Here is a 15,465-nt window from a genome sequence, read left to right as displayed (position 1 = left end):
CTTAAATTGTACCTGTATTGTGTCTTTGGTACGTTGAACCTTTTTTCTAAACTGTGCTATGTTATTTGTGCGTTCTTTTTAGTAACTTCTCTTGAGGTCTTATTCCTTTGAGTGTTCAGCCTGTTAAAGGGAAACATCGACGCTGCCGAGGCCGACAATGAAAATCTGCTGTTAACGAGGTGCCTTCCGTTATTGAAACTGACCTAATTGCAGCACTAGTTAAAAAAACTATATATATATATTCTGCCTAAATGTTGTCATTTATGGGTTACAGTAGACAAACATTGCCACAAATCAAGGGTATTTGTTAAAAATCACAAACATAATTCAATGGCAAACAATGGGCTAAGTGCATTGAAGTTTATCTGTAACGATTGGAATGTGTATTGCAATATTGTTCAACAATATCATGGACAAACTATGTATTGTTTTATCTGCGTTTTTGTTTTTGCTCTTCTCTTCTCGATTGTTCGTGTTTTCGGTACAATATATGATCTCTTTGTTGTTGTCGAACCCGATTACACGCTGATGTTTCTCAGCAATAAACAGCATATTTGAAAAAGGTTGCCTGTATCACGGGCAAATGTAGTTTTCACTATAAATGCAATAGTATTATGCCATTTCATGTTAGAATCGACTGCATTCCATTTTAAACAAAATCATCACCAAAACGGCTTAAACGTATTTAACATGTTGCATGGCCTCATTATTAACACATTAAACAACATAAAACTTATTCATGCATCGCAAAAAATACAGTTTTGTAGCGATTATATTGTATTAATTGCTTACAAATGTATAGATGTATTATTCAACAGAAAAAACAGGTTACTTTCCTATTATTTGCACTATATCAGCCTCAGCCTCGAAATAACGTTTCGCCAAGTCTATTACTTTATTGTAACACTTAATTTATACATAGCATAACGATAGAGTAATATCCTGTTATTTCCTGTTTATTGACCGTTAAACAACCATTGCTTAAATATTTCCATCGATTTGTTCAGAAAAAAAATGTATTTTCAAACATGGGGGTATTTATGTCGATATGCCCCCTTTATTATCATATGTAGCATTATTTTTTGTGGTGAGAAATTTAATCGCATTTGAAAGAGTTGAAGGCTACAAAGACCACTGAAAAATAATATAAACGACGAAAGATTTTCAGACATTTTAAAACCGTTTTGGATAAACATGGCAACTGATTTTTTCATGAATGGATTAGTTATATTGTGTGCTTTAATACTTCCTACAATGGCAGGTAAAAAATTGATAATACCTGTTATAAAGTCATTATCGAATTAGAAACCCAGTAATAATAAACTCACTGTAATTCTTATTTTCAAAAGGTAGTTGTGACATCATGCCAATCGCAAATAATTAAATATATGTAAATATTATATAATGTAATTGTATAACATTCATGGCATGTATGTGATATAGAGAATAACAAGTTACTGCCATATTGTTGAGTAATATATCAGCTTATAAGAAAGAAACGGTAATGATTGACGAAACGTTTTTTTTTATTCTTGCCGAGTATGATATATTACAAAACAAAAGGACAGTAACCTTTTTTCTGGTTTATCATAACTCCATCACCCCCATATTGATAATGATAAAATATAATCGCTACGACTCATCATTAGCATTTGCGCTTAATATTTTTTATAATAAGTATTTAGCTGTGTTTTTGCATATCGTGTATAAACTGTGCTACAACTGATATAAAACTTTTCGTCTTGTTAAATCTGATTCATTTTACCGGAATGAAGACTCCTTAGTGATTCTGAGTAATATGTCTAACCACCAAACATTGACTGATATAAACGCCTCCTAATCAGGCACCTTTATATCAGACCGATAACAATATAGAGGAATGATGAGACACAATAGTCATCGCGCGTAAAACTGCGACCATTTTCACAACGCGCTCGTTATTTAGTGTTAGGTATATCGTACTGTCGCCATCGTATCATCGCATTGTCGCCATCGTACTATTGCATTGTCGCAATCGTAATATCGCGTTGTCGTACTGTCGTCATGTTATTATCGCATATTCGCCATCATACTATCGCACTGTCGCCATCGTATTGTAGCACTGTCGCCATCGTATTATCGCACTATCGCATTGTCGCCATCGTACTATCGCACTGTCGCCATCGTATTGTCGCACTGTCGCCATTGTATTATCGCTCTATCGCATTGTCGCCATCGTACTATCGCACTGTCGCCATCGTATTGTCGCACTGTCACCATCGTACTATCGCATTGTCGCCATCGTACTATCGCCTTGTCGTACTGTCGTCATCGTACTATCGCATTGTCGCCATCGTACTATCGCACTGTCGATATCGTATTGTCGCACTGTCGTCATCGTGTTATCGCACTATCGCACGGTCGCCCTCTGGATTTTAAAGTGTAACCACGATGGCCTAACGGTATTCAGTGATTTCACAGCGAAACTCATTCTATACATAGATGGTGACGTCACAACGTTATTGTCATCTCTGTACAAGACACATCACACACCTCCATTTGGAGGCATTTATACGGCGGCATAAAGGGGACATAGAATATGTTTTATTTGACTATTTCTATGACGTGTGCACGTCATAGTTATCGCGTGCGCACGTCATAACTATGACGTGCGCACGTCATATCTATCGCGTGCGCACGTCATAGCTATGACGTGCTCACGTCATAACTACGATGTGCGCACGTCATAGAGACTATAAAATAAAATATTGCCTATGCCCCCTTTATGCAACTCTATGACGAGCGCACGTCATAGCTATGACGTGCGCACGTCAAAGAGACTGTTAAATAAAATATTCCCTATGTCCCCTTTATGCCACCGTACTCAATGAATATATGGAAAACAAGTAGTATACAGCACCGTGTGCAGTTTTTTCGAAACACTATAACATACCGGTAAGTTACATAATTTATTATCAATCTAGCTGGTTATGGACTCGGGTACATAATGACATTTTCCATGGAACGACACAATACCAGCAACTTTATTAATCGCACAATAAACAAGAAATTACATAGATGCATTACTTAAACATGCACAAGAATTGTACTGCCTTCAACCCATTGTAACTCAGTGGTTAAGAAACACATTGTTTTTCTGTCTTGCGATAAGCTTTGATTATTAATTAGCAATAAATTTAACTGATAGACATACAGACGCATACACTTTTGCGTGTGGGCTTACACATGTCTTCAACAAGTTTAGTGCGTGCAAATTGTTAATTCAACTGCACTTTTAGAATGATTGCCAATCTGCTATTTAGTATGCCATATCTGCCTTTAAATTTTAATAAATAACGTAAATTGCGACGTTCGTGTCGCAGACTTTTTAGGTCGCAGTTTGCGCTTAACGTCATAACATGAAGATGCACAATAAACTGCTGTATTAAATCGCGAGTGCCTTTGTTGCAGTAAACAAGTGCACCAATAACAAGCAATTTGGAGTGACCAATTTGAATAACAACTATAACAGAGACCCCGGGACGACGACTGGTAAGTGGTCTGCCTGTGTGTGTGTGTGTGTGCGTGCGTGCGTGCGTGCGTGCGTGTGTGCGTGCGTGTGTGGGGGATGTGGGTGTGTGTGTTCGGGTGTGCGTGTGTGATAGTGTGTGCGTGCGTGTGTACGTGCGTGCGTGCGTGCGTTGTGTGTGTGTTTGTGTGGTACATTTGTATAGCATGCACATAAGCATCGTTCTATGAAACCGGGCTCAATGCACGTGCGTTAAGGATTGTCCCAGATTAGCATGTGCAATCCACACTTACCGCTTTTATGTTTTTTGGTTAAAGTAAGTCGCTTCTTAAATTCAATTAAAATGGAAAGTGTCGTTCATGATTAGCCTGCGGACTGCACAGGTTGATTTTTGATAAAAATTTGCGCACATGCATTATGCCAAGTTATCCAAGACCGGTGCTCAAGTGGTTGTCCTTACATGTTAACATGATACAGGCGACGCCAAGTTCTTGACTCGTCCTTGTGTCATAATTTCCGATTTGAGGCATATATTACACTAGTTGTAGGTGTAACGCCTTTTCAAATATATCGGTGCAGAGTACACGTATATTAAGATCTAGATTCATATGCAATTATGTACAAACGATCTCTGAGTGTGCTCTATCCATACAGATTGTTTTCTTTTTAATCCCTTCAACACTGATTGTTCTGATCCACCCAAAAATAACCGAAGTGCACTAATTCTGCAACTTTTAAAGAAAAAGCTGTGACCCTTGTTTCCTGCACTTTTAAAATTTCTATATCATCAAGTGCATACACATAATATGTTTTTTTCGTTCGGAATAAACGTTTGTAAACCTTGCCAGTACCCAGCACAGTATCTTGCCTTCCGTTCTAAAATAGAAGCGATATCTGTTGGCGTTCAAAGTCTATTTTACCTATTTTTCGTTCGTTGTCGTGTGTTTTTTTGCAAAGACTTCCTGAATATGTGATTATTAACATATCAGGGAGGAATTATTTTGAAATGTGTGCATCACATTTTCCCCTGAACCAGAAATACCGATTTAGCAATTTGGATAAGAGTGATTGTTGAATTGCAGGAGTCCAATATCTAGTGCCTGATGGAATCGACTGCTGTGGAGTGATCGACAACTTCGACGCAATATATGAGCGTACCGGTACACTATACTTTCAAATATGGCGACCGTCGACGAACGGACACACAATAATTGGCCAGTGGTCTACGGCTGACCCGAATGGGTACTTCAACACCGGATGGATCAACCCAGAAAGTAGGTGTTAGGTGCACACATACAAACCAACTTGAATTATATCATATTTTATATATTATAGTATATTCGATTTTTTGTTGATAGTTTAAAAACATAAACATATTTTGAAGTCGACAGCATTTGTGAAAAACACGTAAGAGGTAATTTTGGACGTGGTGATCATGGTTGAGCGAATGTTTTAGCTTGTCCTACTCTTGTTTGTAACACTGGTGCCATTTTAACCGCATACTGATAATATATTAAGCCGCATCGTTCATGTATGTGTATATTTTGTAGGCATGTAACTTTGTCAATTGTAATGAATACCTCATTGCCACACATAAGCGACACAAAGATTCTAACGATAGTGTACCAATGTGTAAAAACACCTTCAAAGTTTAACGTTCGGTTGTTTTGTCGGCATACGTCTGTCCGAATTACAGCCCTAATTCACGCTATTTTACATGCGTTTATCTGTTCCCTTTCTATAATTGTTCAAAGCGTAACATGAATAAGAACTGTTTGAACTGCAGGGTGTGGCTACAATAATCAAGGGACCGAGCGGATCACGGTTTTGCCGGGGGATCTGTATGGCTGGTGGACGGCCGGCGAGGAGATCATCAGTTACGATGACACCGCCGACACGGTATACGAGGCGCAGTTGACCGGCAGCCCTGGGGTCGGGACGGAGATAGCATGGCCCATGGGCACGACGACCACTAACAGGCGCTACGGAATAAGAGTACAAGTAGATCAAAGTAAGCTGGTCGTTTTTTGATGGGCGACAATTATTTAGAAATATCCAGCCATGTATGTGCCTGACTTTTTAGTAATACAATGAGGGGCCTGTGTCATTGTGTCGGAAGTGGCTTTGAAAATGTATCGTATGTAAGTATGATTTCATGGTTTCAATCGTACATATCTAGCTGCAAAGTCCTTGATATTTTTTATCTGTAACGAAACGGTGTTTATTTTGTTTTTATACTTATATACTCTCCACCTTATGTTTAACTGCATAATAAATATATTTCAATAATAAAATAAACATTGTACAATTTATGTATTTTATAAAGACACAATTGTGTTTCAGACAATAACCCGTCTTTCTCTGATCTCCCTACGTCGACTAACGTTTTTGAGACGGTAGCTACAGGAACTTCCATCTGGAAGGTAACGCCGTCGGACAATGACGTCAGTGACGCCAGCAGCTTGACTGTTACTATGGCAACGAATACCTACTTCAACTTTGATCCAAATAATCGTAAGAATGGCGTTTGATAGTTACACATGATTCCTTCAGATTTTTTTTTCTAAAGCTGCAATGGTTCAGCTCTGGGTCTATTTGATTCATGTTCCCCTAATAATAGCATTTAGTCGAAAACTTTGTTCCTTGTATTTTCCTTAATACATTCACATGTGTTTGCTTTTTCATGCGTCGTGACTTGATATATACAATTTACATTTATTTGTGTTTGCATGCGAATTAACTTCCAGCCTATTAACATGCAGACTAAACTGGCAATTACTAATACAGTTGCAGTCTAATGCTTTCTTTACCATCATTTCAAATTATCGTCGTTTTCTGAGTAGTTAAATACATGAATAAATGCGTCGGCTCGACGTGTTCAATTTTACGATATTATAATGCTGCTATTATCGTTATAATTACTATCATTATTATTATAATTATTATTATTTATTATTTATATTATGATGATGATGATGATGATGATGATGATGATGATGATGATGATGATGATGATTATGATTATTATTATTATTATTATTATTATTACTATTATTATTATTATTATTATTATTATCATTATAATTTGTATAATTTTTTTTATTTTTTTATTTTTTTTATTTTTTTTATTTGTAATGTATACATTCGACTGACTTTTATCGTTATATTCTTGTTTAAATGTGCACAGAAACGATTTTCAACGATTTCACGTACGCCTTCCATAAACATACAATCAACATCATCGTTGTTGCAGTTGTGGTGTCAGTCTCAAGTAGCTTGATTTCCGTTCCCGACCAGACGCTGTCGTTCACGGTGACAGACCAGTGCGGGAACACCGGCACTGAGGATCTCACTGTCGTAGTCGTCAACATCGTAAGTGTTGCGTCGAATGCTAGTTTTTCTAAAAACGGTGTTTAATGCATGTAAGTTAAGTGCCGTCAAGGATTAGCATGTGCAGTCCGCGTGTGTACGTGCGCGCGTGCATACGTGCGTTTGCGCGTGTGTTTGCATGCGTCTGTGTTTGTGTGTGTCCCGACCCGAAAACAGGGTTAATCGCTTTGAACAGCCAAATCTTCATCAATTGTGCAGCGATTTCCATGAACTCGGTCCTATTCAACGCGGACATGATTTTCTTTACTGGCAATGTACATATCTTGTAATATTTTTACAAATGCTGGGTCAAATTTTAAGAAAGAACACGATCCACAACTTACTTGTCATCGATCAACCCCGATTCAAGTATTAAATCTTCAGAAATATAGACACACCTCCGCGTTAGACCAATGAAATCACTCGCGTGTTTAAAATGTCGGCCAGTTGAAATGTATGTAAACAAATGTTTCAAACGGCGCTGGAGAATAAGTTTTGATGCATAATGTAACGACAAGAACGGTTAGAATGTTGTTTTTCTCCATATGTTTTATTGAATTATGGTACCGAGGTCCGTGCCCTTTGCAGGGAAAATGCCATTTACTCCGTGACGATTTCAGTCTTGAATCGGGTCAGATCGATGACGAGTAGGTCACTCGAGTTCAGTATCGGGTTATTTCTTAAAACTGTACCCAACATTTGTACACATATTTCAAGATATGTTCATTTCCAGAAAAAAATTCAATTATACGGTAAATAAGACCGAGATTATAGAAATCGCTGCACAATTGATGAAGGTATGGCTGTCCAAAGCGATGCACTCTGTTTTCGGGTCATTTTGAGTGGAGTACCTCGTTATATACATGTATATTTTTAGTGATTCTGTTCATTTAATTTTATTATTAATTTGATTATTTTTCATTCGAAATGATGTTTTTACTTATTAATATTAAAGCCAAACGCTAACCACCTGTGTGTGTGTGCGTGCGTGCATGTGTGCACATGTTCGTGGATGTGTAAAAAGCGTGTGAGCAACCGGACATTTTTCATGTACTTACAACTAATATCATATAATTAAAATACCCTATGTCTTTCTTGAAACATTGTTGCAGGCACCGGTAATCCAGAATCTGCCGAATTCGACGTCACTGCACGAGAATACAGTGACGTACGAGTACGTGTACACGGTGTCTGTGGTCGACTACGGGCCTGTCACGTGTGCAATCAACCCGGCCAGCAGCAACTTTCTCATCCGACAGGCCGGGGCCTCGAGCGCCTGTGCGTGCACGTTGTTATATAGTTATAGACTGAAGCGTCTGTACATGCACGTAGTTATATAGTTATAGACTGAAGCGTCTGTACGTGCACGTAGTTATATAGTTATAGACTGGAGCGCCTGTAAGTGCACGTATTTATATAGTTATAGACTGAAGCGCCTGTACATGCACGTATTTATATGGTTATAGACTGAAGCGCCTGTGCGTGCACGTAGTTATATAGTTATAGACTGAAGCGCCTGTACATGCACGCAGTTATATAGTTATAGACTGAAGCGCCTGTACTTGCACGTAGTTATATAGTTATAGACTGAAGCGCCTGTGCGTGCACGTAGTTATATAGTTATAGACTGAAGCACCTGTACGTGCACGTAGTTATATAGTTATAGACTGAAGCACCTGTACGTGCACGTATTTATAAAGTTATAGACTGAAGCGCCTGTACGTGCACGTAGTTATATAGTTATAGACTGAAGCGCCTTTACGTGCACGTATTTATATAGTTATAGACTGAAGCGCCTGTACGTGCACGTAGTTATATAGTTATAGACTGAAGCGCCTGTACGTGCACGTAGTTATATAGTTATAGACTGGAGCGCCTTTACGTGCACGCAGTTATATACTTATAGACTGAAGCGCCTGTACATGCACGTAGTTATATAGTTATAGACTGAAGCGCCTGTACGTGCACGTAGTTATATAGTTATAGACTGAAGCGCCTATACGTGAAAGTAGTTATATAGTTATAGACTGGAGCGCCTTTACGTGCACGCTGTTATATCCTTATAGACTGAAGCGCCTGTACATGCACGTAGTGACATAGTTATAGACTGAAGCGCCTGTACATGCACGTAGTTATATAGTTATAGACTGAAACGCCTGTACATGCACGTAGTTATATAGTTATAGACTGAAGCGCATGTACGTGCACGTAGTTATATAGTTATAGACTGGAGCGCCTGTAAGTGCACGTATTTATATAGTTATAGACTGAAGCGCCTGTACATGCACGTAGTTATATAGTTATAGATTGAAGCGCCTGTACATGCACGTAGTTATATAGTTATAGACTGAAGCGCCTATACGTGAAAGTAGTTATATAGTTATAGACTGGAGCGCCTTTACGTGCACGCAGTTATATACTTATAGACTGAAGCGCCTGTACATGCACGTAGTGAAATAGTTATAGACTGAAGCGCCTGTACATGCACGTAGTTATATAGTTATAGACTGAAGCGCCTGTACATGCACGTAGTTATATAGTAATAGACTGAAGCGCCTGTACGTACACGTAGTTATATAGTTATAGACTGGAGCGCCTGTAAGTGCACGTATTTATATAGTTATAGACTAAAGCGCCTGTACATGCACGTAGTTTATAGTTATAGACTGAAGCGCCTGTGTGTGCACGTAGTTATATAGTTATAGACTGAAGCACCTGTACGTGCACGTAGTTATATAGTTATAGACCGAAGCACCTGTACATGCACGTATTTATATAGTTATAGACTGAAGCGCCTGTACGTGCACGTAGTTATATAGTTATAGACTGAAGCGCCTGTACATGCACGTAGTTATATACATGTAGTTATAGACTGAAGCGCCTGTACATGCACGTAGTTATATAGTTATAGACTGAAGCGCCTGTACGTGCACGTAGTTATATAGTTATAGACTGGAGCGCCTGTAAGTGCACGTTTTTATATAGTTATAGACTGAAGCGCCTGTACATGCACGTAGTTATATAGTAATAGACTGAAGCGCCTGTGTGTACACGTAGTTAAATAGTTATAGACTGAAGCGCCTGTACGTGCACGTAGTTATATAGTTATAGACTGAAGCGCAAGTACGTGCACGTATTTATATAGTTATAGTCTAAAGCGCCTGTGCGTGCACGTACTTATATAGTTATAGACTGAAGCGCCTTTACGTGCACGCAGTTATATACTAATAGACTGAAGCGCCTGTGCGTGCACTCAGTTATATAGTTATAGGCTGAAGCGCCTGTGCGTGCACGTAGTTATATAGTTATAGACTGAAGCGCCTCTACGTGCACGTAGTTATATAGTTATAGACTGAAGCGCATGTACGTGAAAGTAGTTAAATAGTTATAGACTGAAGGGACTGTACGTGCACGTAGTTATATGGTTATAGACTGAAGCGCCTGTATGTGCACGTAGTTATATAGTTATAGACTGAAGCGCATGTACGCGCACGTAGTTATATAGTTAAAGACTGGAGCGCCTTTACGTGCACGCAGTTATATACTTATAGACTGAAGCGCCTGTACATGCACCTAGTTATATAGTTATAGACGGAAGCGCCTGTACGTGCACGTAGTTATATAGTTATAGACTGAAGCGCCTATACGTGAAAGTAGTTATATAGTTATAGACTGGAGCGCCTTTACGTGCACGCTGTTATATCCTTAAAGACTGAAGCGCCTGTACATGCACGTAGTGACATAGTTATAGACTGAAGCGCCTGTACATGCACGTAGTTGTATAGTTATAGACTGAAACGCATGTACATGCACGTAGTTACATAGTTATAGACTGAAGCGCCTGTACGTGCACGTAGTTATATAGTTATAGACTGGAGCGCCTGTAAGTGCACGTATTTATATAGTTATAGACTGAAGAGCCTGTACATGCACGTAGTTATATAGTTATAGACTGAAGCGCCTGTACATGCACGTAGTTATATAGTTATAGACTGAAGCGCCTATACGTGAAAGTAGTTATATAGTTATAGACTGGAGCGCCTTTACGTGCACGCAGTTATATACTTATAGACTGAAGCGCCTGTACATGCACGTAGTGACATAGCTATAGACTGAAGCGCCTGTACATGCACGTAGTTTATAGTTATAGACTGAAGCGCCTGTGTGTGCACGTAGTTATATAGTTATAGACTGAAGCACCTGTACGTGCACGTAGTTATATAGTTATAGACTGAAGCACCTGTACATGCACCTATTTATATAGTTATAGACTGAAGCGCCTGTACGTGCACGTAGTTATATAGTTATAGACTAAAGCGCCTGTACATGCACGTAGTTATATAGTTATAGACTGAAGCGCCTGTACATGCACGTAGGTATATAGTTATAGACTGAAGCGCCTGTACGTGCACGTAGTTATATAGTTATAGACTGGAGCGCCTGTAAGTGCACGTTTTTATATAGTTATAGACTGAAGCGCCTGTACATGCACGTAGTTATATAGTAATAGATTGAAGCGCCTGTGTGCGCACGTAGTTAAATAGTTATAGACTGAAGCGCCTGTACGTGCACGTAGTTATATAGTTATAGACTGAAGCGCAAGTACGTGCACGTATTTATATAGTTATAGTCTAAAGCGCCTGTGCTTGCACGTACTTATATAGTTATAGACTGAAGCGCCTATACGTGAAAGTAGTCATATAGTTATAGACTGAAGCGCCTTAACGTGCACGCAGTTATATACTTTTAGACTGAAGCGCCTGTGCGTGCACGCAGTTATATAGTTATAGACTGAAGCGCCTGTGCATGCACGTAGTTATATAGTTATAGACTGAAGCGCCTCTACGTGCACGTAGTTATATAGTTATAGACTGAAGCGCCTGTACGTGTAAGTAGTTATATAGTTATAGACTGGAAGGAATGTACGTGCACGTAGTTATAAAGTTATAGACTGAAGCGCCTGTATGTGCACGTAGTTATATAGTTATAGACAGAAGCGCCTGTACGTGCAATTAGTAATATAGTTCTAGACTGAAGCGCCTGTACGTGCACTTAGTTATATAGCTATAGACTCAAACGCCTGAACGTGCAGGTAGTTATATAGTTATAGACTGAAGCGCCTCTACGTGCACGTAGTTATATAGTTATAGACTGAAGCGCCTGTATGTGCACGTAGTTATATAGTTATAGACTGAAGCGCCTGTGCGTGCACGTAATTACATAGTTATAGACTGAAGCGCCTGTATGTGCACCTAGTTACATAGTTATCGACTGAAGCGCCTGTACGTGCACGTAGTGAAATAGTTATAGACTGAAGCGCCTGTAAGTGCACGTAGTTATATAGTTATAGACTGAAGCGCCTTTGCGTGCACGCAGTTATATAGTTATAGACTGAAGCGCCTCTACGTGCACGTTGTTATATAGTTATAGACTGAAGCGCCTATACGTACACGTAGTGACATAGTTATAGACTGAAGCGCCTATACGTGCACGTAGTTACATAGTTATAGACTGAAGCGCCTGCACTTGCACGTAGTTATATAGTTAAAGACTGAAGCGCCTGTACGTGCACGTAGTTATATAGTTATAGACTGAAGCGCCTGTACGTGCACGCAGTTATATACTTATAGACAGAAGCGCCTGTGCGTGCACGCAGTTATATAGTTATAGACTGAAGCGCCTCTACGTGCACGTAGTGACATAGTTATAGACTGAAGCGGCTATACGTGCACGTAGTTACATAGTTATAGACTGAAGCGCCTGCACTTGCACGTAGTTATATAGTTATATACTGAAGCGCCTGTACGTGCACGTAGTAACATAGTTATAGACTGAAGCGCCTATACGAACACGTAGTTACATAGTTATAGACTGAAGCGCCTGCACTTGCACGCAGTTATATAGTTATAGACTGAAGCGCCTCTACGTGCACGTAGTGACATAGTTATAGACTGAAGCGCCTGTACGTGCACGTAGTTACATAGTTATAGACTGAAGCGCCTGTACGTGCACATTGTTATATAGTTATAGACTTAAGCGCCTGCACTTGCACGTAGTTATATAGTTATAGACTGAAGCGCCTGTACGTGCACGTAGTTATATAGTTATAGACTGAAGCGCCTGTGCGTGCACGTAGTTATATAGTTATAGACTGAAGCGCCTCTACTTGCACGTTGTTATATAGTTATAGACTGAAGCGCCTGTACGTGCACGTAGTTACATAGTTATAGACTGAAGCGCCTGTACGTGCATGTAGTGACATAGTTATAGACAGAAGCGCCTGTACGTGCACGTAGTTACATAGTTATAGACTGAAGCGCCTATACGTGCACGTAGTTACATAGTTATAGACTGAAGCGCCTGCACTTGCACGTAATTATATAGTTATAGACTGAAGCGCCTGTACGTGCACGTAGTTATATAGTTATAGACTGAAGCGCCTCTACGTGCATGCAGTTATATAGTTATAGACTGAAGCGCCTATACGTGCACGCAGTTATATAGTTATAGACTGAAGCGCCTCTACGTGCACGTAGTTATATAGTTATAGACTGAAGCGCCTGTACGTGCACGTAGTTACATAGTTATAGACTGAAGCGTCTGCACTTCACGTAGTTACATAGTTATAGACTGAAGCGCCTGCACTTGCACGTAGTTATATAGTTATAGACTGAAGCGCCTGTACGTGCACGTAGTTATATAGTTAAAGACTGAAGCGCCTGCACTTGCACGTAGTTATATAGTTATAGACTGAAGGGCCTGTACGTGCACGCAGTTATATAGTTATAGACTGAAGCGCCTGTGCGTGCACATAGTTTTATAGTTATAGACTGAAGCGCCTGCACTTGCATGTAGTTATATAGTTAAAGACTGAAGCGCCTGTACATGCACGTAGTTATATAGTTATAGACTGAAGCGCCTGTACGTGCACGTAGTTACATAGTTATAGACTGAAGCGCATGTACGTGCACGTAGTTACATAGTTATAGACTGAAGCGCCTGTACGTGCACGTAGTTACATAGTAATAGACTGAAGCGCCTATACGTGCACGTAGTGAAATAGTTATAGACTGAAGCGCCTGTGCTCGCACGTAGTTACATATGTATATACTGAAGCGCCTATACGTGTACGTAGTGACATAGTTATAGACTGAAGCGCCTATACGTGCACGTAGCTACATAGTTATAGACTGAAGCGCCTATACGTGCACGTAGTTATATAGTTATAGACTGAAGCGCCTGTAAGTGCACGTAGTTATATAGTTATAGACTGAAGCGCCTTTGCGTGCACGCAGTTATATAGTTATAGACTGAAGCGCCTCTACGTGCACGTTGTTATATAGTTATAGACTGAAGCGCCTATACGTACACGTAGTGACATAGTTAAAGACTGAAGCGCCTATACGTGCACGTAGTTACATAGTTATAGACTGAAGCGCCTGCACTTGCACGTAGTTATATAGTTAAAGACTGAAGCGCCTGTACGTGCACGTAGTTATATAGTTATAGACTGAAGCGCCTGTACGTGCACGCAGTTATATACTTATAGACAGAAGCGCCTGTGCGTGCACGCAGTTATATAGTTATAGACTGAAGCGCCTCTACGTGCACGTAGTGACATAGTTATAGACTGAAGCGGCTATACGTGCACGTAGTTACATAGTTATAGACTGAAGCGCCTGCACTTGCACGTAGTTATATAGTTATATACTGAAGCGCCTGTACGTGCACGTAGTAACATAGTTATAGACTGAAGCGCCTATACGAACACGTAGTTACATAGTTATAGACTGAAGCGCCTGCACTTGCACGCAGTTATATAGTTATAGACTGAAGCGCCTCTACGTGCACGTAGTGACATAGTTATAGACTGAAGCGCCTGTACGTGCACGTAGTTACATAGTTATAGACTGAAGCGCCTGTACGTGCACATTGTTATATAGTTATAGACTTAAGCGCCTGCACTTGCACGTAGTTATATAGTTATAGACTGAAGCGCCTGTACGTGCACGTAGTTATATAGTTATAGACTGAAGCGCCTGTACGTGCACGTAGTTATATAGTTAAAGACTGAAGCGCCTCTACGTGCACGTTGTTACATAGTTATAGACTGAAGCGCCTGCACTTGAACGCAGTTATATAGTTATAGACTGAAGCGCCTCTACGTGCACGTAGTGACATAGTTATAGACTGAAGCGCCTGTACGTGCACGTAGTTACATAGTTATAGACTGAAGCGCCTGTACGTGCACGTTGTTATATAGTTATAGAATGAAGCGCCTGCACTGGCACGTAGTTATATAGTTATAGACTGAAGCGCCTGTACGTGCACGTTGCTATATAGTTATAGACTGAAGCGCCTGCACTTGCACGTAGTTATATAGTTATAGACTGAAGCGCCTCTACGTGCACGTAGTTATATAGTTATAGACTGAAGCGCCTGTACGTGCACGTAGTGACATAGTTATAGACTGAAGCGCCTGTACGTGCACGTAGTTACATAGTTATAGACTGAAGCGCCTGTACGTGCACATTGTTATATAGTTATAGACTGAAGCGCCTGCACTTGCACGTAGTTATATAGTTATA

At 39.9% G+C, this 15,465-nt stretch overlaps 1 protein-coding gene across 1 annotated transcript in view; it reads left to right on the top strand.

Annotated features, from left to right (window-relative positions):
• Positions 1-1,120: 1,120 nt before the first annotated feature.
• Positions 1,121-15,465, top strand: part of LOC127859315 (cadherin EGF LAG seven-pass G-type receptor 3-like) — a 30,017-nt gene continuing 15,672 nt past the window's right edge. Inside the window, exons 1-7 of the mRNA XM_052396586.1 lie at positions 1,121-1,261; positions 3,451-3,531; positions 4,591-4,782; positions 5,295-5,519; positions 5,852-6,022; positions 6,762-6,880; positions 7,990-8,155. Of these exons, the coding sequence (XP_052252546.1) occupies positions 1,195-1,261; positions 3,451-3,531; positions 4,591-4,782; positions 5,295-5,519; positions 5,852-6,022; positions 6,762-6,880; positions 7,990-8,155 (1,021 nt within the window). The 5' untranslated portion in view covers positions 1,121-1,194. The remainder of the gene's footprint in view (positions 1,262-3,450; positions 3,532-4,590; positions 4,783-5,294; positions 5,520-5,851; positions 6,023-6,761; positions 6,881-7,989; positions 8,156-15,465) is intronic.

Source organism: Dreissena polymorpha, chromosome 15 (assembly GCF_020536995.1).
Source record: "Dreissena polymorpha isolate Duluth1 chromosome 15, UMN_Dpol_1.0, whole genome shotgun sequence".
Lineage (NCBI taxonomy): Eukaryota > Metazoa > Mollusca > Bivalvia > Myida > Dreissenidae > Dreissena > Dreissena polymorpha.
The sequence above is the reverse complement of the archived record's forward strand: the minus strand, read 5'-3'. Positions and strand labels throughout refer to the sequence as shown.